The sequence below is a fragment of the Simochromis diagramma genome, unplaced genomic scaffold (assembly GCF_900408965.1).
Source record: "Simochromis diagramma unplaced genomic scaffold, fSimDia1.1 OVJJ01000205.1, whole genome shotgun sequence".
Lineage (NCBI taxonomy): Eukaryota > Metazoa > Chordata > Actinopteri > Cichliformes > Cichlidae > Simochromis > Simochromis diagramma.
In genome coordinates this window covers 11,347,199-11,374,453 of record NW_024386782.1, presented here as the reverse complement: position 1 = coordinate 11,374,453, position 27,255 = coordinate 11,347,199, and the positions used below count along the sequence as shown (strand labels likewise).

The 27,255-nt window shown below is 38.7% G+C and overlaps 1 protein-coding gene across 2 annotated transcripts in view; it reads right to left on the bottom strand.

Annotated features, from left to right (window-relative positions):
* Positions 1-10,641: 10,641 nt before the first annotated feature.
* The window catches only part of LOC120727514 (glypican-5-like), an 81,520-nt gene continuing 64,906 nt past the window's right edge, over positions 10,642-27,255 (bottom strand). For both annotated transcript variants that reach the window (XM_040021822.1, XM_040021821.1), the window contains 2 exons: positions 21,678-21,798; positions 10,642-11,129 (listed from right to left, as the gene is read on the bottom strand). In XM_040021822.1, the coding sequence (XP_039877756.1) occupies positions 10,815-11,129; positions 21,678-21,798 (436 nt within the window). In that variant the 3' untranslated portion in view covers positions 10,642-10,814. The remainder of the gene's footprint in view (positions 11,130-21,677; positions 21,799-27,255) is intronic.

The following is a 27,255-nucleotide window of genomic DNA, read 5'->3' as shown; positions in this document are numbered from 1 at the left end:
TCAATCCTTATTTGCCGTAAGACAAGATCTTTATGCAGTTGCCAAATATGCATTAGTGCATGGGTGCCAGCTGTCTGTTTCAAAAATACACTGAACTACTGTAAGTAAAAATGATTTTTACCATTAGTCTGTCATAAATAGGAAGGAAAAACTCACACTAGATCCAGCCGGACTTGTAACCTTGTCAGATATTTGCTACGTGCAGTGTTTCCCTTTAAGGCCTTCACTTGAGTTCTGCTTTGTTCATTTTTTTATATATGCTTTTCATATAGCACTAATTTCAAGTAAGTTCTGTTGCAGATAAACAGTGTGAAAGATGGACACTGTGACATCAACTGGTTCTGGACTCTGCAATTACACCATGAAGTGCTAACTCATTAGTCATGGCTAGCAAGTTTGATTAGCAAGCTTCATCCGTAAACAAATAAGGGGAAGGACACAGAGGTATCTGGTAATTAGTGCTAATTACTAGATGAATTAAATACTACAGTTGTTTTTCTCACCGTCACTGGAACACAAACTTATTTGTGAGACCCTATTATTGTGGGATCTTTAGGTTCCAAGACAACTGTTCCATCCACTTTGCACAAATACCAGTACCAATGACAGCAAAACAGGTCTAGAGCATGATGCTACTTCCGCAATGCTTGAGAACTGGTACATTGTTCTTGGGTTTAAAGGCCTCACCTTTACACCAAATATGCCTCTTGTTATTGCAGCCAAACAACTAAATCTCTGTCTCATCTGACCATACAACTTTTCTTCAGAGGGCATTTGGCATTTCTTGGTCAGCACCCTCTCAGGCCAATGTAAAAATTGCTTCACTGTGGAAAGTGACACTAGCAGCAGTTCCAGCAGTTTCTAGTTCATGGAAGGCTTGAGCATTAGTTTGGTTCCTGGATTGTTTCGGACCAAATTCTTACAAATTTCCCCTCATCTTCTTCTTCTCAATAAGTTGTACTTACACACAAACTGACAGAACTAATGATTTTGGAATCTGCATTTTTTTTCTTAGAAATGGCTTTAAGACTCTGGAACTGTCCCAATTTGTGTAAATATGCAAATCTCCTTCTTAGATCTTCACTGAGTTCCTTGGACTTCCTCATTGGTCTGCATATTGGTCAATCCAATGAGTGTTTCATTTTTATGCTAGCAAAGAGAAACTACCAGCTGTGGTCAATCACGATCAGTTAACAGGCTCTGGCCTTGTCATGTTAAGACATTGCAGAACCTTCAGTACCACTTATAAAAAGATTTAAGTAAATGTTTGTATATATTTGTGCCCGTATATATAATTTTGAAACTGTGTGGATTAGGAAAAAAGGCTAAAATGCAAACTTGTGCACCCAGTTCTTGTTTTTGAAAGTCATTAAAGATTTATGCTAAACAATTATTCCACCCTTGAAGAAGAAAAGTTCAAAGAAATCATTAAAGGCCTAAAATTACCATAACATTCATGCCCAAGATGAGCGTAAGTAAATTTCTCACTGCAACTGTAGGTATAGCTTAAAAAAGAAGAAATGGAGGGAATGACCTAGTTGAATCCCATTTTACCCCTTTAGAAAAAGATGGATACACACAGGACTGCACTTAAACATCTGGCAACTGAAGGAATGTAGCATATAACCACACTCAAAATGTTCAGAAAAAAAGTCACAGCTAATTTCCATTGTGGTATTGTTTAATTATACCACCTTAATCTTGAAGCACTAACTTTAAGAAGATCAAATGTTTTCTTGTTCAAATATACAAAATCCAGACCACACACCATTTAAGTGACCTCTTAAGGTTGCACGCTACATTGTTGTAGATGCAGCTTCACTGAATGTATTCCATGGCTCTTACACTTGTAGTCAAAGTTGTTGTTGTTTTCATGGTTGGGGAAAAACAACATTAATAACTAGCCATATCACTGTCTTCCAATCACAACTTTACACACAAAAAAACAGCCATGCTGCTGTTACCAGCTACAAATCCTGGATATCCCGACGCTGTTTGTTAGAACAGGGAAATGTTGAATTTCTTAAGGCCTCATTTTCCTTGTCTCACATTTACCGTTCCAAGAATTTAAACAAGTCTTTCTTATCTTTTTTCACACACACATTGTCTTACAATGAAAGGTAAGGGTAGAGAGTAAAAAGGAGGGGAGGATGAATTCACACAGTTCATTACTGGCCATCCATCTCTGTGCTGTTGTTGTCCGCAAATCACTCTTTATGTGGTGGCATGTCAGGCAGGGGCTCCTCACTCATTCAAACTAATCTCCCTATTCTGTTTTCTGAGAAACACAGTGAATTCATGCACATCTCTGAGAACTGCCTCCCTGGTTCACAGGCAACCTGTACAACAGGACTGGTACAAGGTCTCTGGCAGGCCACTCAGGGGGCTAAAGGGCCAAAATACTGGGGCACCAGTGGGGTACGTGTCTTAGCCTAAAGCTAACCTAGCAACAGGCACAGCAGCCTGGCAACTAGCACAGGGATCAGTGGAGTGGAATCTGTCCAGTGTGATTCTTGGCTGTACTAGACTATTAAGCTCCTTGGCAAGATTAAAATTTACACCCTTTACATACACACACAAACACATATACACAGAAACAAATTGGCAAATGGGGCCCTGGGAGGACAGTGACCTCCAGCAGTCAATGTGACAGATTCTCAAGATGGAGTGGAAGATGAGGGAAGTTTAATGCCCAAGACAACTCCTCAATCTCACAAACAAATACACACACCCATCGCTACACACACCAGGGTACTCAGAACACACACCACACCTGTGTGCACTCAAACACCAGCTGCCTCATCACATTGCCAGGTGTCACGTTGTCCTTGTAGAGAGACAAGCATGAAGGATGCAGAAATAAACTGCCATTTATATCCTTTTGCTCTCTCTTTTTCAATTGCATAAGCACACGCACGTACGGCCACACACACACACACAGACAAACAACACATGTTGATAGTTTTTGGGGTTCTTTTTAGTTAGTTAGTTTTTTAAACCATCAAAATGAAATGAACATGAGGCACAACTCAGGGAAACAATGCCCTCACATGTACCTACTAACCTCACACTTCTCCCCATGGACTTAACTTACTGGTACAGAAGCCTTAAAGGTTGAATTATCCAAAACTTTTTGAGTGATATTAACAAGTCTTACATGTCCCCAACAATGTATATTTCAAGTTTCAGCCCAAAATACCACACCACCCGGAATGCCCTAGGTTTTGAGACCCATTATGGGTTGTTTTAAAGTTTCCACAAGTCATAGTTGTCCCCCTGCTAACACTTACTTTGGCCACATTAGCCGCACTAGGCTACAACCAGACTTTCCTATTCTGGAGGGGACATTTTGATCTGAAGAGTCTCTTTGTTTTTGTTGTTTAGGTGATGGGAGAACATGGAAGAGTTATTTGGTTATTTGTAGACTGTATTTAGTTGTTTTTTTTTTATCACTTTACTTGCTATCACACAGTACTTTTTAATATTTTACTGGAGCCATTATTTTTCTTGCATAGTACACAATAACTGGACAGGAAAAAAACACTAGCTTAATCTAAAAGAACACAGTGCTGCTGTGCGCTCTAGTTTTTAGCAGGTTTTAGTTAATGGTTATACTCACAAACAAACTAACCAATCGATGCAGTGGTAAAGCAGCAGGTATGTGCTCTGAAAGGTCAAATTACATTATTTTGTTGCTTGTTTTTCTGTCATGTAACTAATAAAGAGCGCGGCCTCGGCTCCTTGTCAAAAATAGCTGTCCGATAGCAGACCAAGCCCAGAAAACATATTTAATATTGGATACATTTGAACAGAAAGTGATTTTTAAGTTAGCATTTTGGATCCGTTAGCATCAGTGTTAGCAGCATGCTGTAATTCTCCCCTTAGCGCTGACACAGGAAGACAGACGCAACAAGGGAAAATTCTTATTGGCTTTTAAAGCTGGGAGATGGTCTTGTTGCCAAGGAGATGGGTCTTTTATTTTCTTTATAAAAGTCTCATAACACTATAAACCAAACCTTTAAGATTAATGCTTTCACATTTGTGATGTTACTATTGCAATTAAACAGGACTTTGTTTCATTTAAGCGTTCTGCTTTGCCTTGCTGCCTAGACAGAATGCATTACACATAACAATCTCTCCATAACCAAATAAACAGACTGAAACCATTATTTATATTATTTAGTCAATATCAAAAATGTTGGCTGTAAAATACGTTTCATATTGTATTTGCTGTAATCCACAATCCTTCTGAAATTATCAAGACTAATTTATTCAGCACTTCAGTGCCTGCTTTAGTGTGTGGAAACTGTCACTGACACTATCTGCTTAGTGACACCAAGTAGTGGTGCACACATAAAAGTTAAGTGCACAGAATGGAATGCAGCCTTGTGTTGCTCCATGTGACGGGCCCCCTCTGAATTAAAGTGATTTAAGTGATACTTGCCTTCTCAACTTCAAAGTGTTTTCACATATCTGAGCGGATAAGAGAGAAAAAAAAAACACATTGCGCTGTGATGTTATAAATGTTTGATTTTGTGTGGGCGAATCAAATACTTTGATGTAAACTCTTGGTTGCGTAACTGACTGCAGTTTTAGAATTAAATCACTTAGAACTGTGCACTGAGTACACTGGTCCTTTTAATCTGCAATCAGTTCAATCAGTCAGAGGTCAGCCCTCTCTCAGCCCTCTGGCCTGACAATCTGCACCAGGTTCACTTCTAATTGCCACATTACTTATGGATAAGGGAGAAGGACTTTGTTGCTCTCACCACAGATCAATGGGATTGGGCTCTAATGAAGTGACTTGTCTTCCAACGTGTGTCTCTTTGATGCTTACCTGTAAAGCCTGCACACAGACTTTGCACTCCAGGTAGTAAATAGACTGTTTGCTACCAGATTTCATTACCACTCATGCCATGCTAACATGCTTTTTGCCATCTAAAAACAAACAAACAAAAACAACATACTGTGATTGTCATTTAAAACAAAACTTTGCATTTTATACGTATTACAAAGGATTACCTTCCCACGTCATCAGTGGGAAAATCCCAGCCGATGTTTTTTCCGTCTTTCTCCCCTCACCTACGTTGTATTTCCCCCTGTATACTAGGCTGAGATGAGACAGAGGAGGATCACACTCATCCCTGCTTATCCTTCTACTGCATTTTTCAATATCAGTGGAATGTCTGACTTTGTTTGCTCAGTGCTGTGTTACAGCAGGAATGTCATTTTCTGTGTTAGTAGCCAACAATAAGCTCTGGTCAAGGAAAGACAGTCAAGAGGGTCACTCACACCAGCAACGCTGGCCACCGACAACCCATTTCCATAAGTTCATTGAGGTTTACCAAATATTGTCTCAACAGCAACCTAAAAGTATAATCTAAAGCAGATTGGGGCTCAGGGGGAAGGGTGGTGTACCAGGTTTTTATTCACACATTAAACATGAAGTTCTAGCCACTGCACTGCTTTCAATAAAGAACACTTTATGAGTCTGAGCCATCTTTTAAAGTCCATGTACTGCTTGGAAACATGTGCATGTAAGAATGTCTTGTAAGAATAAGAGTTCCTTCTGTGGTACTGTTAAAGCTTTTATGTGGCTGTGGTATCAAAGCACTAGATCACTAGCACCCTGTGTTCCTCTGCTGATCTGAATTCTAGGTTTAATTTTCACTAATTTCTGTACATACTCACTCCCACCATTTCCTTTGGTTTATTACCTGTTGCCACACCAGAGATTCTTGGTGTTTCCCGACCAGGCTCCCAAAGGTGTGCTGCAAAAGCTCAATCATAAAGGCCTTACAGATACTGCTAAGAAAGGAAATGATGATGCTGGCTAATGAGAACCATTCTCCTCTGATGACCGTGCGCCTAGGGAGCCTTTCAAGCTAATATGCTTTCAAAGTGCTATAAAACCACAGGGTAGAATATGTCATGCAAGTGAGAAAAAGGAGCCCACTTAAAGGCAAGGTGAAATATGGTATAAAAGGGATGAATAGAGACAGCAGGAAATAGAAGACAGTTGTGACGATTGTAATAAAACTTAAGGACAAAAACTTTGCTTTGTAGTTTAAGTGATCAGGAAGGATGTATTTCATATGTCATTAATTAAACAGAAACTATGTTGACATTTCTCTAAATTATTGGCAAAACAAGTATTTAGACAACTTTGCAACATTATCCACAGTCTCGCACACAACAAATGGATGGCCCTGCATATCTGACCAAAAAAATTTGACTCACTCCTCCTACATCTATCCGCAAACCAGACCATTCTGCTAATCCTCTCGTTCCTTCTTCAACAACCCTACTCTGCCCTGCGGAATTCTCTCTCAGCCTCTTGAGCTCCAGATGAAAGGCTGAGGGAAATGGCAGTCATACTGGTAATATCCGCACCGGGACACAGCCACTACATCTGCAGGCCAGCCAGCTCTCTATGCACGGCAGTCCTAAGGGACCTCATTCAGAGCAGGACCTAGAAAGAGAAGATCTAGGGTTGGACTGGCTCTATCTAGCTTGCCAGTGCATACAACCACCAAATCCCCAGTCCACCCTTCTAACCCTTTACTCTCACGGTAGATTGAATCATAGGTCTCTATGTTGATTTCGACTTGAAAGCACCTTTGAATCTTTTTATTTCTCCGTTACCTGCGCTACAACATAAAAACAGACAGCCTTATGCCTTTTACACTCAAGTGCGTTTAGTTTCAGGCTTTTCTTCTTTCCGCTCTCCTTCACATTTGGCTATTACTCCGAATCATCCAACTTGCAACAATCCACCCTTAATCCCCAGCCTTTTCGCCTTCTTTCGTTGTATTTTTGAACAAGAAAGGCAAAGTGCGTGCTGGGTCCTGGACAACAGCAGGCTGTAGTGGGACTGTGGTCGATCCAGTGTAATCTTACTAACACTAGTGCAGGTTGGCTGTATCCTGCCCAGCTATTCATTTCAGAAATGTAGCTCCCTTGCCAGAATGAACAGCTGCTACACACCTTTTTGGCCTTATAGGCTTTGGAGGAAAGTTCTTTCTATGCCTTTGACATTCAAGTAAAAATACACCACCAACAACAAACCCATTACCTTAGTGTGCTGATACTATGTGTCTAAGTTGAACACTTTCACCAAGGTCAGATTCAGTGTGTGTTTGCCTGTGAGTTTGAATATGTGAGCAAAGTGAGAAAGTGAAATATCGAGCATTGATAGACGTGAGTGCAGATTTTGCCCCTAGAGGTAAATTCAAAACCTGTTGATGGAGGCCTTCTTGTACCATACAGCCACACCTTTTTAACTATGCAGCACTCTATTTTCTTAAGTAAAAAAGCCACCAAACTAGCTGCTGCTAATTTAAGTTAATTATCAGAGTTCACAACCTAAGGGTCATATTTACACTCATGCACACACTTGTGGACACACTCACATCTCAAATAAGGGTATGCAAGGATAGACCAGATGCACAATAATCAACTCCTATAACTTTCAATCTAGTCAGATTTTGATAATTACATTCTTTGACAGGACGGCAAAGAGAAACAATCACTGCCTATGGCTTCATGTTAGACACGTTTACCCACTGAACTGTAAAGTTTGTGAAAAAAATGCCAGGGGGTGTTTTTGTTTTCTTGATGAGCTCACCAGCATTCCTGACAGATGGTGTTTGTTACCAAAAGAGAATTTTACTTTCATGGCTGTACGATTCACACTTTGTCACTGCACATCCCTCCGGCTCAATCACAGGAAATGTTTATCCATGCGATTACTCGTACTCCTCTGAGATGGATAACCTGCCTTCATCTCCTTTTTGTTTTCGTGACTTTTCACACAGTACCTGGTAGACTGCCTCAACAACAGCTTTAACGCTATAATAACTTTTCTATTTGAAGTCAAATACAACAGATTTACCAGTGGGATGGAGGGTTTTTTCCCGTTTTTTTTTCTTCCCCAAGTTCAATCTTAAACTTAAGACTTCATTATAAACTAAAATCCCATTCTTTTAAACTTGAAATTTCTCTACTCTATCTTTTCTCTCTTTTTCTCTGTTTCTGTGCGGATCTTCACAGAAAGCAAGAGACGACTGCCTAATCTGCCAGACTCAGACTATGCTAGTGGACAGACAAATAAAGCACTGTTCCAGCTTCTGATGTACAGAAATTTGGTGTCTCGTCTATTTTCCTAATGGAGAGATAGTGGTTTAATGTGCCATTGTGGGCATTTTAGAGATTAATACGTTAATGAGCTATCTACAAATGAATAGCTCCTTTGGAAGAAGCAGTGCAAGTGTTTCGGGTAATACAGTTAATAAGCCACAGTCACGCCACAAAATGTACCACAGAAGAGGCTCTCATAGCTGCAGGGGCGATGGATAATATGGTTCATTAAAGAATCACAGATTTATTCCCCTGTTCATGGCTGTGGCTATGGCAGTCCGAACATGACCAGGCCTTCCTTATCTGGCGCACAAAGTACACTTGTGTGAATTTCTCCAGGCGAGAGGAGCAGGGTCTGAGCCAAGATCAAACCAGGCATTACATCATGCAATCACACTGCACTTTCTTTTGGAGCACAATGGTATGTCTGATAAGAAATTTTCTTTACCAAATCTTGCCTTGACTATTTGTAATGCCTTCTTTTTAGCCAGACAGTGTAAAGTAGAAACATTGTACTACCAGTTTATAGCTCAGTTTTTAAAAAGCTGCCTAGTACAGTCCTTTAGTTTTTTACAGTCATAAATCATAGAAACATCTGTATTAGCAATCTCAAACAAACTGCATTTTCAGTATGCAGGAATTGTATCGTCTCAGTAAGACTTGCAGCAGTTTCATGCCATCTGTGCGATGGCACAGACTGAGAATCTGTTCTCCACAGATTAGCGCTGTTCATTTGCTTCGTAATGAAGTCTCTCTTAGCAGAACAGTAGGCGGTCATGCCCCCTTTTAACATGGACCTTGGGAGCTCTGGCACTGTTATACAGTGGCAAACAACTGCAAAAACAGATGGAAATAAAATAATCTATGCCTACAATGTCCTTTATCTTGGCCCAGCTGGGAAATTACTTTAATGGTTGCCAAAGTTGATGTTTGGATGAATGTTTAGTCAATATATGAAAAGCCATAAAGGCAGTATCTACCAGTCCCACTTTGTTAATTCTCAAAGATCACAGTAAGAAGTGAAGAAGAAGTAACTTCGTAACAGTTAAAGAAAACTGAACTCTTATGAGAATTTGAAAGAGAAGAATGTGAAAGAATGCCCGCTAGCATAGTTGATATACACCAGACAGCCAAATAGTTGAGCAGACTCACAAATAAAGTTCAGCCTTGTGTGGTGTGATGTGCGTCTCTGATAATGTTTGCTATCTCTTGGCATTAGACTTCAGAGAAGCAAAAAATTCTGTCTTACAATCAATTAATTAATTAATTCTGTCTTCTTGTATTTGTCTAATACAAGGGCCAAATGTGGAATATTACTTTACAGCCCATTACCTTGCCAAAAGGTGTGATTTGATGGAAAACACACTTATAAAGCTAAAAGACAGTAAACAATGGGTCATTTTTTGAAAAATTACTGGAGGTAGTTTAGGAAATCCCAGACAGCATTTTGCATCGATTATCTGGAATACTGGTGGTAGAACTCTGACCAAGACTGGATTTTTTCATCCGCACTGTAACAAGGAGCTGGGCTGAAAGGACCTTTCCAGAACTGCATGTAACTGGACTTTTTCAGTGATATTTAACTGTACCGTATTGTTTTATTTTCTTCTTTTCTTCTAAGTACAAACAGTATTACGCTGTTCTGATTAAATATTCCCTAACTTTAGGATTGTGCCTTCAGTGCAATCTTCAGGACCTCAGTTAAATAGAATGACTTTGTCTTGTCTTAAAAACAGGTAGAGAAGAAATTGCTAGCAGTGTCGACCTTGCGGTTACAGGGCTGAACTGAACAATATGGGTTGTGTTTGTTTCAATAAACAGCAGTTAAATGTCATTTAAACAACCTGTTAAAATGACAAAGCTTTGACTGCTGCAATCTAGAAGAAAAAGGCCATGCAAAAAAACTGCTGGGTGTCTAAAAGAAAGTGTGGCCATGTTGTGATAGTGTTAAGGGGTAAGTGAAAATGTAATGAAAGGAAACAGAGAAAGACTGACAAGCAGTATGTAAATTTGCACTTATAGTCACAATCGTAAATACACTTCAGTCTGTGTTGTACTTAATTGCTCGTCATTAAAATATATATTTTAATGTGCATGCAGTCATCCAAATGTACGACATGTGCTTGTCTGGGTTTGTGGTGGACAGAGTAAACATGGTGCATGCTACATATTAAGAGACTGCTGAATCAGCAGCTGAAACGCTGGCAGTCTGAGCCGAAGAGGCTCAGCTTACTCAGCTGGGATTTTATTACTTTCCCTCTTTGTATTGCCCGTCCACTTCCTTCTAGCTCTCACTGTATGGTATCTCCAAATGGTCTATTTACCAGGTGCATTGAAAAAAAATCAGTTTTAAAGTACAACAAGGCTGACACTAACACTGGTTGCAGTTGCCTCTTTTTTCACTACATTGCTTGGGAAAAACAAAACACCATGGTAATATGGTATTAAAACTGTAAAATCTCTGCAGGAGATAAAATATTCATTAAAATGAACACGAGGTCCAATAGACTGTGTCTGTAAGTAAGCAAGCCATCTTTTTGATTTGGCATCTGGTATATAAGGTACTTATATGCCACCACCTTTGCTGGAGCCTCAGCAGAGTGTGAAAATGTGATTTGAGGTGAATATCCTTTGCCAGGTAGGAGATGAATAAAAGAGAGAGTTTGTGACAGTTCTTAGAAAACAATAACAGGGTCACTTAGCTGAAAAAAGAGAAAGCACACTGTCTCTCCAGAGGCAGATACTTCCTTAGTCATATAACGCAATTGATATTCTAAATAAACACGCAGACTTCGTGTGGAATTGTGCTTGTATAGTGAGTGTTTTTGCATGGAAAGGTGTGACTTACAGTGTTTGTCTTGACCGTCTCCTGAGGCTTGACAACCATCTTCATCATCACACTCTGTGGTGCTGCCCTCCTCCCTTTCCCCACTGCCCAGCTCTTCCCAGTCTTCCATTTCTGCCAATTCTGGAAACATTTCCTCTGTGTCCTGCATATGCACAGAAATATGGTTAATGCATAAGATCCCAATATCCTGCATGTGAAACACTGTGAGCAACTTTTAATATAGATAACATATGATATACTTTAACATAAGTTTCTTTTTGATACTGCAAGCTGCAGATCCTTCAAAAAATCTGTCATCTGTTGGACTGTTGGATCATAGTGGAAGATCCCATTACTCCTGTATAAATCTCAGGACACTTTCTGAGAGCAGAAAGGTTCTGAAATGTAGAAAGGTTTGGCAGAAAACAAACCAATTATACAGTGGCAGTTGTTAATTCTTTTGGTGAATTATTCTAATTTATATTAGGTATTAGTCTATATACAGCTGAAATAAGACTTTATCAGCCTGGCCCATCAGGACCATATCCTTCCCTCCTGCTGTGTGGCCAACTAATTGGCTTTGTTGGCCCTTCATGCTGTCCATCATCATCAGGGTGGTCTCTGCTCCATAACACCATGTCTGACAAACTCTCATGACACAATAAGAAAACTGTACTTTGCGCATTAAGTTCAAAATAAGGGCATAGATATCAGAACTTTGGAATATGTGAAATTATAGATGGATGCATTTGCACACATGTGTGAATACACTGTTAAACCTGCTTTACAAAGTTTACAAGATCATTCCTGGGACTAACTGACCTTAACGGGAAGGCACAACCAGCGAAGACATGTTGAGAGGTGAATGAGAGGCATGGAGTTGGCCCCATTCCTCTCATTCACCTCTCAACATGTCTTCAGGTGTTGTGGGATTACAGATGTCTTTGCTATTGACACCACCCCAGTGAGTCACTCATACACCTGACAACAGAAGAACAAGTTCTCTCTAAGCCTTCAGTGCCCCAAAAGAAACATTTCACAAAACCAGACAAGTTTATTTATAAGAATTAGAGTGCAAAGCTTAAGAGAAACAAGACAAAGAATCAGACATGCTAGTGGTCCAGTGATAACACACTCATCCCACGTGATGTTTCAAACTACAGTAAACGTTAACATGCTATCTTCAACAAGCTTAATGTGCTTCTACAAAGGGTGGCTGTCAGTCTGCAACATGTTCCAAGTGTGTGGATTCAGGAAAAAAAAGTTTCCTGAAAAGCTTGTTGTTCATGATGGGATATAAGTAACACAAAGAAAAACCAATGTTAAGTGGGCTCACCATGTAGGTCCAAAAAAGTGTCTGCACAGACTATCATGAAATTTACATTCTGCAAATTCGCACAGACCCTTACAGACTAACATAAAGGAATCTCAACTTAAACGTATGTGTCTTAAAATGTATATTTTGAATTGATGATAGCACAATAAGAAAAGTCCCATGGTGCCAAAAATGATGCATAAGGATAATCTAATAACCTCAACTAGCAGAAAAAAAAGCAAGGAAACAGATTAATCGCGCTCATGGCAACTAATTTAGTTGCTAATGGTAAGAAAGGTTTAATTTTCAATTAATAAGATGTTTCATAAGAGGTTTACTTAAAACAAAAACTAGATGTCAAGATAGTCAAAGCCCCAAACTGACAAACAGAGAAACTGAAGCACGAACCATGGAAGCTACATGGAACTGAATTTAACTTAAGATAATAAATAAATGCTTGTTTGGGTACCAGAGTTATTCAAACAGACATATTAGTATTCTTTTTTCCTTTTTCTTCTTCTATCACATTAGTGATTACAGGATGGCTAGAGAAAGACATTTAGAATGGTTTTGACTCAAGCTGGTACTTTTACATGATAATCGGTATACTCATTACTTCCATCATGTTTCACATTCAACCAATGTGAAAGTACATCTTCTCACTGTGGCCCGAGAGAGTAAAATGAGACGATGCAGCTATAACCACTTAAGTACAGGCTGATAAACCAGATCTTGTACATTTCAGGTAAAAGTGAAAGTCATTGGTAAAACTGGATGTCTTAATTTTCACAAGTGTGAATAAATTACAATAGGAGGGGAACAAGGTGAACAATATTTGACAGTTGTTAGAGTTCCAAATTTTATAGTATGAGTTAATTCATATTACAGTTTGCTGACAGACTAATGACTGATAACTGAGACAATCTGGGAAAAAAGAGAAAGCAATGTTCTTGAATAAGATAAACCCATTATGATTTTTCTATCATGTAAAGCAACTAAATAAATTCAGTGTGCATTACAGCAGTTCACAACCAAATGCTCTGCTAAGCAGCATAATGTTCGCCATCACTTGATGCCAGCGTGATATTAAGCTTATAACTATGGCACTGAGTGGATGTTTGACACAGTGTTGCTTGGCCCAGCTGTCCTTAAAGCATGTTAATTAGGGAGTGAATCAATTAAGGTGTTGTTGCTGTGGAAACCACGGTTAGTATAATTGTTGGTTTGTTGCTGTCTACTGAGTGCAGGGTGTTGGGTTTATTTTTGTTAAGTCATGATTGCTAAATAGTCAAACTAAAGTCCTTCCTTTACAATTGTAACATAGCGAGGAAGCAAATTTATAATTTGTCTGTGGAGCTAGAGACAGATATGAATAACATGAATGTATAATGTGATAGAAAAAGACTGCTTCTGCTCTGGATTTCAATGAGCATCTTAAGCACTTTCTTAAAATGGTTTGTATTTATTTAATTTTCCTTCTTGCGTTAGAGCAGAAGCCGTCAACACATCAAGGGAGAGTTTGTTCACAGGCAGCCTGCTAAGCAGTGTCAGTTTTTTTCAAATATAAAATATGCTACAAAAAGAAAACAACAAAGAAAACCGTAACAATATGTTCAACAACACAAAGGTTGATCTGTTTATGAGAAATAACAACAACGACTCAAAGGGTCATCCTCCTGATCTGTGTCCAATGAGGTACAATGAGTAGACAAGTGGGAACAATATCTCAATAGCAGCAGACTTTACATTATGGACAAGGCAGAGATTTACTGTGCCTTTGAGATGCGGACAGATGGTTTTGTTCTAACATGACTCGTCACTCTCTCTGACATGTCTGTGTACCGTTGGGTTAGAACGACCTATTAGAATTGAGAACATGTATATTTACATTTAATTTCAATTTAAACTTTAAATAGTTTCACTGAAATGAAGACTGACAAACTATAATTTGCGAGCGCAATTAACTTTACAATGTTTTATGATAATCAGAAGTTATTATCGTTAATGCCATCATCTATATATACTGAATGCCAACAGTTTCCGAGAAACAACAAAGACAAATGAAAGGTTTTCAAGTCTGGGAAAGAAAACTGAAACATTTTGTTGTTTTTCTTTTTAAAAAAGGAGCACATACAGGCACTTGAACAACTTGCAGTTGTGTAAGCTGATCAGTATGGCGAGGGCACAGATACAAGATACAAACCTTTTCCTTTAAGGCTAACCCTTGAAATTACCCTGGCATCCAAGGGCAAATCAGGTATTCCAAAAAGGCTTTGAATAAAATCCCAAATCATGAAATATTTTCTAGTTCCCTTCTCACAGTGCCAACTAATGCACCTCTCTCTTTCTTTTCAAAAGCATTCTTTAGTTAGAGGATGATGCGGCAGGTTTGAGAGCATCAAGGGCTGAATTCCTGCATTTTTTAATGCTTCCTAGTCACGCTAAAATCTGTACTGCCAGGAGTAACCAATCACCTTGGAGTCTAGAAGAAAGACTGAGCTGTCTGAGTGTATGTATATAGATTCTGCTGTAATGTAGACATAAATGGGACATCTAATCATGAAATGTAAAAATGTGAAATGTGACCACTTGGCATATGATGAAAACTACTGCAACAGTTACAGTAATCATTTTCATATGGCTATGCATACATTTAGGGTATGATTGCCAACCTTGCGGACAAGGATCATAAGTCCTATCCTCCATGTGCCCACATCTGCTCTTTTTCAGCCCTGTCTGAAACAGTATCACCTCTTTGAGGGCAGTGGTGATAAAACTGCATATGAGGACAGAAAAAAAAGGAAAGCAAAGGAAATTCTGGAGGATACTGAAGGAAAAACTGACAGCGGTGAATGTCTGCATAACATAAGTACTCTCAACTTGTTGAATGAAATTGGCTACATTTTATCACATACTGTTACGGCCCACAATGCTTTTATGTAAAAACAAACATCAGCTGGGAGACAAAATAAGAGTGTTTAAATATGTGTTATGTCTGTGTGTCTGTGGATGTCCCCAATTAAAGAGGAACTGGATGCAATTATCTCTATTTCTCACACTGCCTGACAAAGAAAAGGCGGCCGGGAGAGAGACGGAGCGAGGGAGAAGCTTCTTCTAAAAGTATAGGAATGAAAAGATGAAAACGGTGCACCCTAAGAAGAGTGACAGGTTCAAAACAAACTCTGGACAGCTGCAGTGCTCTGCCATCCATACCTGCAGTAGCTGTACTGTGCTGCTTGTGTATATTAATTATACCTGTTAAGGTCAACAAGACTGTTCATAACTATAAAAGAGCCTTATCCATGTGTATGTAGAGCAATTGTTATTTTCTGATGGCAGCAGTGGTTTCATTATAATATAGTTTATCATAGCTTCGTTTTTATAATTTAAATTCTGTCTACATCTGTCTACAGCAGCCTTCATATTCCCCACATGTTAAGAGAGAAAAAATCATGTTTGGATGCAATTGCAAAATACTATTTGGGCAAATTTATAGGGGAAACACAGATAAAAGCTATAGAAGGATCTGTCTTGGTGAACCAAATCTTGAATATAATGAGCCAGAGGTGTTCACATGGACTAATTTTGCACGACATTTTATTAAATCAGTATGAAATCTGAAAACAGATGCTGTTTGTGGAAAAAAAAGTCCACCTAAGTTTCTTAGAACTCTGAGTAATGTTTTCAACATTTTTCAACAACTGCCGAGCCACACCTCCACTACAAGCTAGCACAAGCTGATTGAGTTTGTCGCTGTTAGTGACACTCTGTTGGACATGCCCTCATGTAACCCCCATTACCTAATCGCTGCATTGGATTGTCACACCCTGCTCCTGTAAGGTACTGACTGAAACAGCTCGTGTGTGGAATATATGCGCACGGGAACAAACTTTGACTTCTAACAGCTAAGTGATGGAGATGTTATTGAAAAATGCGTGGCAGTTTCGGTGACATCAGCATTTTTCTGAGTGCATGTTCTGACAGCTTCCTGCGAGAGGTGTGCGGGTCGAAAGACAGCGAATGTTGCTCATTTGCTGCTGGGAAGCAGATTTTTTAGACATGAAAATTGGCTTCAGATGTCCTTATAAAGGAGCAAAAGGTTTGAAGAGCTGACTTCAAGGCACCAATCCAGTTTACACACCATGAATACCAAACATTATCAGGATAATCAACCCACTTACTGGGTCAAATCAGTGTAGCTTCTACACTACTTGTGCTTTTACTAAGGCCAATATGCTGGGAAAATGAAATTAGATCGTGGCCTACTTTTTCTCTGAGATATCCATTTCTCTTCTTTTTCTATTTCAAGATTTCGCTTCTTACCTGAAGCCTTTGAAAATATGTTTATTTATCTAATGTAAAGTAAATTAAATCAGTGTGTCTCGAAATGAGATATTCAGAATCCCAACTGAAACAGATCAGGAATTTAGTGCCAATTTGCAGCGATATGATCAATTGCACTTTTATGCCCCATCATCCCAAATGGAAAAGTGAATAATTTCACATAAAAACCCAGCATCTCCTTGATTCAATAACATTTACTAAAAAGGAGAAGCCACAAGAGTCTGTAATCCATCTTGGTGATAACCTTAAGAAAACAGTCTTTAATATGGTTTTACAAATGCATACCATAGCAGATTGAAAAAGATTAAAAAGGCGGATTTGGAAAAGGGATTTTTGAAACCGTGTCCCAAAAACACAACCAGCCACATATTTTCTTAACAGAACAAGAATCACTGTATTAAAATTATAACCCAAAAGGCAAGCAAATACAGTATTACCCAGTGAAGAAAAACATCCACAGTTCACTGAATTTTTATGAGCTTTGCATCTAATTATGGCATTTAAAAAAAAGTTATATTTAAATTACAGTCTGGGTTCATGAAGTCTGGTTGCCAAGTGAATGGAGAGCTCTGGGCAGTGAGACTTGTTGCTGTATCGTTGCCACAGCAGCAGTAAAGAGCAGCAGAGCTCCTGTGAAGACCAACTTCATCATCTTCTTCAAGTGGAAAGAATTTGTCCCCTCCCTGTGACAGGCTGCCAGCTCAGCCCGAGCTCTTTCTTCATCCCTGGACTCCACTAACTCTTGAGAGCTCAAACCCTTTCACACTGCTGCAGGCATTGCTAAATCATAAAAGAGATGTATACTGAAGTCAGAAAGTCCGCTGAGAGCTGTATATCTATAAAACCGATATACTTTAAAGAATCAGCTGTTTATTTTAACCGTTTCTAAAAAGCAAGCACAATTAAGTCTATCTAACAAAGGCACATAGAACTCTGAGTCTCTGAGTCTGTGCAGCAGCTGATAGGGCCATGGACTGACTGGACCCACAAAGAGGATATGCACAGTGTGGGTCTAAAACAAGCGTGGCTTCTCTGATGTGGAACCTGTCTGGGCCACTGGCCAAACAAGACAGCAAAGCAGCAGTCAGTCCCATCAATCACATGTCAGCCTCACTATATTGCATCTTTATGCTTTCCAACTCTCTATTCTGCAACCGCTTTCAAAATTGTTAATGCTATTGCCCCTTTATAGGCGTGAGTCTGAGTGAAATAAAGATAGAAATAAAGCATGAGAATCAGCGTCTGAGTGTTTTGGGGTTTTTTTCCTACCCTGAATGTTGCCGCTGACTTTGCATTTACAAAAGTGCAAAGTGACAAACTGACAAATGATCTGGACTTAATAATCACATGGAAACAGATAGACCGTTGTGAAATGATCCCCACCCAAAAACAGCTGGACTGATGGCTAAGAATCAGAAATCTACTTTGAAGCATTTATTGTCCGGATTAGCAACATTTACAGGCAAAAAGAAAGAAAAGGAGAAAGAGGAGAGTTAGAGGAGGTACACAGGGGAGGACAGGGGAGTTGGCCTACTCATTTAATGGACTATTTTATAGAAGGTCAAGATTTAGCCTTGTCCCGTGTGTGTGTGTGTATTTTAGTTTTATTTCTAGATGTTATGTCCTTGATTTAACGTGGAAATGTTGTGTGCATGTCCTCTAGCTCTATCCCCGTGTGTACTGTATGTGTAGGGTTGTGTGGGTGAAACTCACACACATACTCATTTTGTAAAGGGATCTGAGTGCTTAAACAGAAGGGTGCCATGGTTAGATGACGGGTCATAGTCTGCGATATATCAAGAGTAGTTTTCCAATCCTCTTAGTGCCACAGTGCTCAGAGTGTAACTGCTCTTCAGTAGGTAAAAATATACACGTCTTTAAGCCCACTAATCCCGGAAATTGAGGTTATTCAAATCTGGAAAAAGCTGAGATTAGACCTTCTCTGAAAAACCTGCAATATCTTTTAAGCTAAAAAAAAGAAAATATGGATATGATTTAAAAGCAGTCGGTGTGCATTTGTCATTTGTCAGCGTCTAATTTCCATTTAAAATGAAATAAATATCCACAGTAGTTCAAAGGATGAAAGAAGACAAACGCACGGCCTAACTATCCTCCTAACATCGACACACAATCGAAATCTTAACCCTAAACAGTCGTTTGAAGAAGTGAGGACTTAAAAGTGTTGCGAGCGTCTGAAACTCAAAGGAGTTTTTGAAAAGATGAAAGTGGGGGTACAAGCATGCACGGAGGACCAACACTGTGCAGGCTATGCTTTGAATAATCTAGTCCATGAGAGTAAACCAGGCAGACTTTTTTTTACCTTTTGTTACTGTCACTGTCACACATTATACTATCAAACTATTTTTTTGTTGTTTAATATGAAATCAGATTTAACATAAAATCAATCAAACTCATTATTTATTTATTCAAAGATAAAAATTGATAGTTTGCCTGCACTTTTAGTAAGATAACCTTTACTTTTATGTGCTTGCAGGTCTTCCAAGAACAATGACAATCACATGCCTGGCTGGTTTTTGGTTATTTATAGGTTTGCTCCATGCTCCCAGGCCCCCTCAGCACCCCACTGTATACAAAGCAGTGTGCGTCTTTCCAATAGCACACCTGAATCTCAGAGCAATGAAAAACTTCCTTTTCCAGTCCTTGTTTATGAATGCAGATAGATTTAAAAAAGCAAATTAATTTTCAGGTATTGCCCAGGGTTTGAAAATTGCATGTTACATGTTTTGTGCCTTTACTTATCAACTGTTTGCCAGCATCCAGCAAAAGTATGCTCAAAGGTTATTGATGAATTGAAGCTTCTGGTTCCAAAAATGTTCAGAACATTCAGAACAAAACCACTTTTATCTGGCCTACAGTATTTGTCTAAATAGTGACCATCTTTGCTGTCAGGCATAGATGAACTTTAAAAGTTAATATGCAGCATTTCAGAAAACATACAGTTTTCTTTTCTTTTTTTTAGTGTTCCTATGTCTGCAAATCTGCATCTTAGCAAGCAATCTGTTCACACAGGTATGAGCACATGTGATGGCTTGTGCTGTAATCTCTGGTTCGACTGGTTGATAGCTTGGTTGATATTTGTTTATTCAGCCAAATTCTCCCTGATCAGCCAATCTTGTCACCTCCTGCGCGTTTTAGTAGCTTTTAATTTTCCCAAATGAATGTATCCTGTTCATTTAACATTTACATTTTGTCAACTTTTCCTCTGACACCATAACAAAGAAATTGTTGGTGCAGCTTCAGTTTGTTATCATATAAAAAGAATCTAAACATTGCAGGAGTTTGCATATGCAAAGCCCAACAACCAACAGGGCATCTAAATTTAAAATGAGTCTAAAAACCTGTCGGTGTTATTATGTTCAAACAACTTCCCCGTTTAGGCTCAAGGCTTTGAGTGCAAATACATCAGAACTCGTCGATTTCCGTGTTTGCCCTGATAATTCATTTATAACAGCATTCACACCAAACCACAGATTCACTAGCTCCTTGGTCTCGCAGGAGCACACACCTACACCGAGACCAAGCTGAACGTTTCTTCTCTTATCACCCCCCACCCAGTGCCGCCAATCGATTGGTTTGAGAGTAGTAACGATTTCAGTCGACCAAGACTTTCTTTGGTTGACTGTCACTTCATGCAGGCTAACACTCTGTGATACTCTCTCTTATCTGGCACAAACATAAAGCTCAGTCAAGCTCTGGCACCTAGTGTAGATGCAAGGTAGGCTTTTCAAGTCTGTAAATGTCAACAGGACACCCGCTCAACTCTGCATAGTTTCCATGACAACGAGGCACTTGACAGCCACCAGCACAATGGGATGTTGTGGTCTAACAGGAATGATCTTGAACTGCCAGTTAACAGGTTGAGTGATATATAGTGTGGCTGCTGTACAGATGAAAGAGTAACGAGTGACACTATCGACTCACATAAGACTAAAACAAAAATACAGTTAATACAGAGAAAAAGGGAAATCCATAAGATGGAAGCATGGGAAAGCACACAGGTATAAAAGTGGTCAAACGGAAAAAGCAAAGTGAGATATAGAGATAGAGCTCTAGTCATCGCTGCACTTTCTATCTGTGGCCATAATTTTTTCAGGGCAACAAAAGGGCAGGCGGGCAGAGGGGAACCAAATCCTGGTCTGTTTGTCTCCTCAAATGGCCTCTAGGGACTGTCTGAAATGGCCCTTTTCTTCTTGGTTCTTTTCAGCCCTAAACCCCATCTACATGACAAACAGTGTCACTTTGAAGCTGCCTGTGTCATCTATGCTATCTGTCACTCATTCATGACCTTTTGCTCCTGCCTCTCATCTTTCTTTTTTTTTTCCTTTCCACAGTAATTCCCTTTTTTGTCACTGTCTCCCTTTCACACACTATCCTTTTCATTTATCTTTGATATCTGCCTCTGAGCTCAAAACAAGTCTTTGGATCAAAAGAAAATGGCAAGGACATTTCAGTAGTTCTTTTGACAATGTGTTATAGCATTTGAGTCCTTACAAGAAAAAAAAAAAGACTTTGAGTTGCATTTGTCCACAACCAACAATCATCAAGTCTGTATTATTATCATTATTATTATCTTCTTAATTCCTCTTGTTATTAATTACAAAACACAACAATTAGACCATGTGCATCCATCACAGTTAAGCTCTTTACTCAAAATCAGAGTTTTAATGCTAAAATATAAATATTGTTGTTATTCATAAATTTTCAAACAACTATTTGACAAGAAAGCTGAAAATTTGACAAAAAGAAGAGAAAAATTATTAGATGCTGAATTACAGCTATTTACTTGCATTCCTGAACAGACCAAAATAGGTTTAGTGGTTGAATGTTATTAATTATTGAGTCCAGTGTGCTGGCTCACATTTTAGTGTTAAAACATGAATTCAGTTTGTTATTCTACTAATGAATAAGCGCACATTTTATAGTTGTAAACACATTTTTGACAGATTTCTATTAATATTTTCTTGTTTTTATGATAGCTGGTCTAATAAAAGAATTAAGCTATGCATATGATAACTGAAAAATCCATCCTACCGTGTTGAAGTTCTCCAGCCTCTCCTTAGCTTCAGCGACTGTGCACTCCACATTGCGAACTTTGACCTCTGGGTTATTCCTCTGGGCATGCAGACCATTTCCTACAACTCTGCCTGTATAACTGTGACAAAAAAGAAAGCCGGAATCAATTTAGTCGCCAACATCTCTTTATGCTGTTAACATGCAATGCTGAATGTATTTGTTAATATCAGAATACTTATTGCTAATGTGTTATTGCTGTGAGTTGCACAATTTAATATGACTCTGTGATTTATCACTATGGAAATATACCTCGGACGCTACAACCAATCAGAAACACACACTATGCCAGGCTCCTGGTTAGACTCCAGCGTCTTTATAATTTGCCTCATTTGTCAACAACATATCGTTAAAAAGCTCCATTATGCATCCTCTCCTGCATCAACACTGAAATCTAATCCAGATCATTTAATGATGCTTTTCATGGTCTTGTGTGAGGAAATATTTTAATGATAGCTGAGCTCTGCCTTGTAAAAATTGTGATTGAGACAAATGCATGCTGGGCCTTTTAAACTCTGGCATGCTCTGTGGCCCTGAAATTTGGCAGGAACTATAGCTGTTAATTTCTTCAGAGCTGTTGTTGAGCTGATGTCAGAGAGGCTAAACTTTTCTAGCGGCCAACCTGAATTAAATAGGAAGCGTTTTTGATGTCTAATAATAGATTGGAAATTTGTCCGTAAAGAATCGGTGATTTAACGTTTTACAGTTTTGATGGTTTAAACGCTGAACAGTTGGAGCTGATACTGAGCACTGCAGTGTCTCGCACAGGCGTTCAAAAACAACAAAAAACAACATCAGTGTGTGCCCATTTCCTGTAACCTCCACCAGCACTGGCTCGCTCTTTGTGTCATTAATCTTATTTTAGTCTAGTATTATTTTGGCCAATACCGTAAGCAGTTGACCTCACGGGTGAGGGTGAGATATACAAATTGACTTTCGATGATGCGATGCACTTATCCCTCATTTTCCTCCAAATTAATTTTAGAATTATATATTGATGCTAATCTTCCATACTTGGGAGATTTAATGGCACTGGAGAGGAGTGACATGTACTGGCAACAAATCAATTGATGCTTCAGCAGGCAGCGCGAGGCTGATAAAGTGATTATGGATGGTTTAAGCGAGCGTGTTTGTAAGGATGTCTTTATGGGTATGTGAGTGCTTTTGTCGTCGTGCTTGCATATACTTGTACTTGTGAATATGAGTCGAGGCAATCATAAAAGTGCTGACCCTTAAAAAATCTCTGGCCTGTGATATAAGCAGTGTCTTGATAAGGTCGGTGCTCCTTCATCTTGCTGAAACAGCAAAATGATGTAAAAAAAAAAAAAAAATCCTGTGTAATCCTCTGACATTGCAGATTAACTTTACATCTCGTTGTTTGTGTATTTGATTTTATGCTTCATTTTCTTCCTTCAAGTGCTTATTTTACTTTAGGGTATTTACCAACCAGATTTTCTGTGTGCCACACACACACACACACAAAACAAACTGCTTGGACAACAACTGAAAATTCTTATTTGCTGCCAACTCTCAGTCTTCCGAACATGGACGCTATCAATAGCTTTTGGACTTACAGCTTCTCCCCTCTGACACAAGAGATTAATTGAAGAATCAAACAGCCCTCTAAGCAGTGGTTTAAAGTGGGGGGCTGTGTCTTAGGGGTCTGACTGTCTCCAGGCTTGGCTTGTGATAAGAGTGTTGGTGCGGAAATGAGCTCATCAAATTGGATGCTAATAAAAGGGAAGTGTCATGGTGAGTCTGGCAGTGCGTTTGGCCTGGAACATTTCATTGCAGGGCTTGTTTGATACTACATAGGGGATGTAACCACTGACACAGCAGGATATCCCAGAACTGATTACGCGATAGACATACAATTAATGCAGCAAATTTCAAGGCAGAATTCAGATGTTTTAAGTTTGCTCTGAATGGCAACAGCGAACTGTTTTGGAATAAATTTCACTCGAGCGCTATAACTCAGGGGATTAAACACTGAGCACACAGTACAGCACAAATGCTACAGCACCCAAATGATGACTCCTTCTTTTTTAGAATTAGCTCTTCTCCCCTTCTGGTGGCCTCAAATGCAGAACCTCACCAAGCATTTGAAAACTCTTTCTACACATTTATGGCTTCTGACTCAGAGCCCTTTTTCTATGGAAGTGACTCACTACCCCGTGAATGCACAATTGATGCGCACTCTTGAAGGCAGCTTTGTCTGTCCGCGTCCTTTCCCTCTGCCTGAAGCACAGACTAGCAGTGACCTGTACTCCCTGATGCTGACCCCAAAATGAAATGTTTTGCTCTTTTCAAAGCCTGAAGGAATGCTCGTGGGCTTTGGGGCGAAGCATGAAAAATCATTATTCATTTTTAAGGTGTATGGGGGGGGGAGAATACCCAAGGTAAAGGATATTTTTATGTATATTGCATTAATTGAATTACAAGGATGTGTATTTGATCTGGAATTTGAATTGCCTTTTGCTACTGCGAGGGATTCATAGCAAAGTGACCCATGGTGAATCTGATTCTATTTTATCTGTTAAACCCAACTGCATAAGCTTGTAACATTCACAAAGGACTTAATTACTCTTGTTTTTGTTTTAATTTATTTCTTTTTGAGAGCACTTGTGGCTGCTCTTGCTTTTCATATGAAAACAAACATAAAACAACTAAAAACTACAGATCCTATCTTTCAGAGTTTTCAATGATTTATGACCCCAAAAGACTACTGTATAAACATAAAGCATCACTGGTAAAAGAGATTACACATCTGTATTTGCCAGGCAAATAAATGATTGTAGATCATTTCTTAAATGATGGGAGCTTTATTACTTCTTTTGCCAAGGACTCCTCTGGGATTGACATTAGGAATGAAGACATTCAAATTAATGGATAATCTAGATCTTTTCTTGATTCATTAGAATCATCTTATTTAATTTATGTAAATGTTCATCAGCAGGACGCTTTGTGACATTCTCCTGAAGTTTATTAGATGCATGCCTTGTATCAGCAGGATCCTATTATTCAATTGTGAGAAGACAAACACTGTGCAAGCTAGAACAGTCTCAGTGTGGATGTAAAGACTAAACAATACGTCTCCTACTGGAGAAAAATCTTAGCACACATTACTGGTACTGAAATCAACATTAGTTTTTACTGGAGTAGACAGTCACTCAAGAATTATGACTACTACATCAAAGCAATCTGTCTGGTCTAGTAATCTGTAACTGAAACAAATCTTCAAACTGAAAAGAGACTCTCACAGTTCATGGCTTACTTTGAGGTAAAGTTTCACTACAATATGTCTCACTAATTATAACAGTGTGCAGCACAGTGCACTGATTAAGAGAATGTATGTTTAAACTGGTGTAGAAATCTCAACAAATTCAGTGCTTAGCATTCTGACCTGTTTTAGTGACATAAAGTGACAGTAAGCATTATTACAGATTTAGCAACAATGTGGAACCCAGTACACAATCACTTGGATCAACTAGAATGAAGTGTTTTTTGGAGACAAGAAAAAAAGTAAATGGCTTTATGCACACAAAATTAAGTCTATAGGTAACAGACACACGTCTTCTCTTTGATAATGTCAATATTTAACTCCAGTAAGTACTTGAGTGATTTAAACCAGAATTTCTATAGGTAAATGGGCTTGACTAATATCTATGTAGACAATCAATACAGTGCAATACAAACTGCAGCAGTCTCTTTTCTCAGTCCTATCTTTGTTCTTTTTTGTAATGTGGAAAAATGCTATAAATATTCTCATGCTTAGCTACTTAAATACCAAAATTACTGCTGCAAAGCTTTATTTTTGTGAGGCAAATGGAGCATTTCTTTGATAAAATGTGAATTTGTGATACTTGGCTATCTCTCCTCTCAATGCATCAGTGGAGCAGAATCTGCTACTGAGGCTCTGTTTGGGGTGCAGAATTCATGATAGACTGAGAGTGCAGAATCTGCTATCACACCAAAGCATTGGTGGGTCTGTTGCACACTTTAGCTTGATATTGCTTCATGTAGTAAGAAAACACACTGATAAAATTACAAAAACAAACATTTAAGGTAAAAAATATGATAGAAACATTTTAGCAAACATGGACTGCATTAAAAAAATAAAGGGCTGCTTATTAATACTGTTTGTGTGCATTATTAATGTTCTATTTCCATGCTTTCACGCTGAATTCCTTCCAGAACAATCCACCGTGAACTTACTTCTACAAAACATAATGTTAAAAAAATACAGAGCATTAGTGACTAGTTTGTGATTATTTCATTAATTGGTCTATACTAAATAGACCGGACATATATCTAAGCCCTTTAGTGCTCACATTAGTGCATGTTAATTTCCCTAGCTATAATCATTTCTGTGAAACAAACATCAGACTGAATTAGAGCAAAGCGAGGAGTGGAATAATGTCAGTGATGAATACCTGAGAGGAGATGAGGCTGTTTACGATGACTGAGAGTGTGTATTTTTGTGGCTGTGGGTGGCACCATTTCAGCTAAAGAGGGTACTGCACTTGGGATGATGGCACTGCTATCAAGATAACCAGCAAATTGTCGGTTCTGCATGATTAATAAAGCTTTTCCCCACCCCCCAGCTGTTGTGGGAATTGAACATGTGTTGAGTTACTCATGGGGAAGTCCTGTGATTAGTACACAGTGGGTTATATCAGCTGTTTTTTTAAAGTTCTCCTGTTTGATGATTTATGTTTGTTATTTTTTTAAGACAATCATGCAATTTTTGCTACTTAACATTCAAAAAATGTCAACAATCCAATCTTTATCATTTTTTGTTTAAATAAAACTATTGCCATATATATTTAAATTTCCTAAATCACAGATTGAAAAAATAGTTAATGTCCAAGGTATTTAAAAGTTTTTCTTTGGAGACTCGCTTCTTTTTCCCCCTCATGTTTAGTTCAATCCTGGTACCTGACCAAACGAGTCACTTAACAATAACATATGAATCTATGAAAAATGTCAAAGAAGGTGATTCTCAAATACATTAGGCAGAAATTTGGATATCTGAGCATGGGGTGCAGTGAAAAATCTGAGGAAACTGGGCAAATGGAGGAAAAATGTCTTAAAAACCCATGTACAGCAGCTGAAGAGTATCTGAAAGTCAAGACACTTTCAGATACTTACTTTCACAAAGATCTGACACAGGATCTGAGAGATACACCTGGTCCTTCAGCTGCAATGGTCTCAAGGGAAGGGTGGCTGTCTAGAAGCCTGTCATTTTTAAGGAAGGGAAACAGGAAGAAAAGCTGAGGTATGCCAAATTACACAAGAACTGGACTGAAATAAGTGGCAAACAATCTTCTCAAAATTGATGGAATTATGAATGCAAAGAGGTATCATCAGATTTGGATTCAACGGGCAATATCTGCTGTTTATATACTGCACTTCTGTGTATGTTTGCACATGGTTCAATAAATTACTGCACCTATTCCAATTCAATTCAATTCAATTCAAATCAATTATATATATATATATATATATATATATATATATATATATATATATATATATA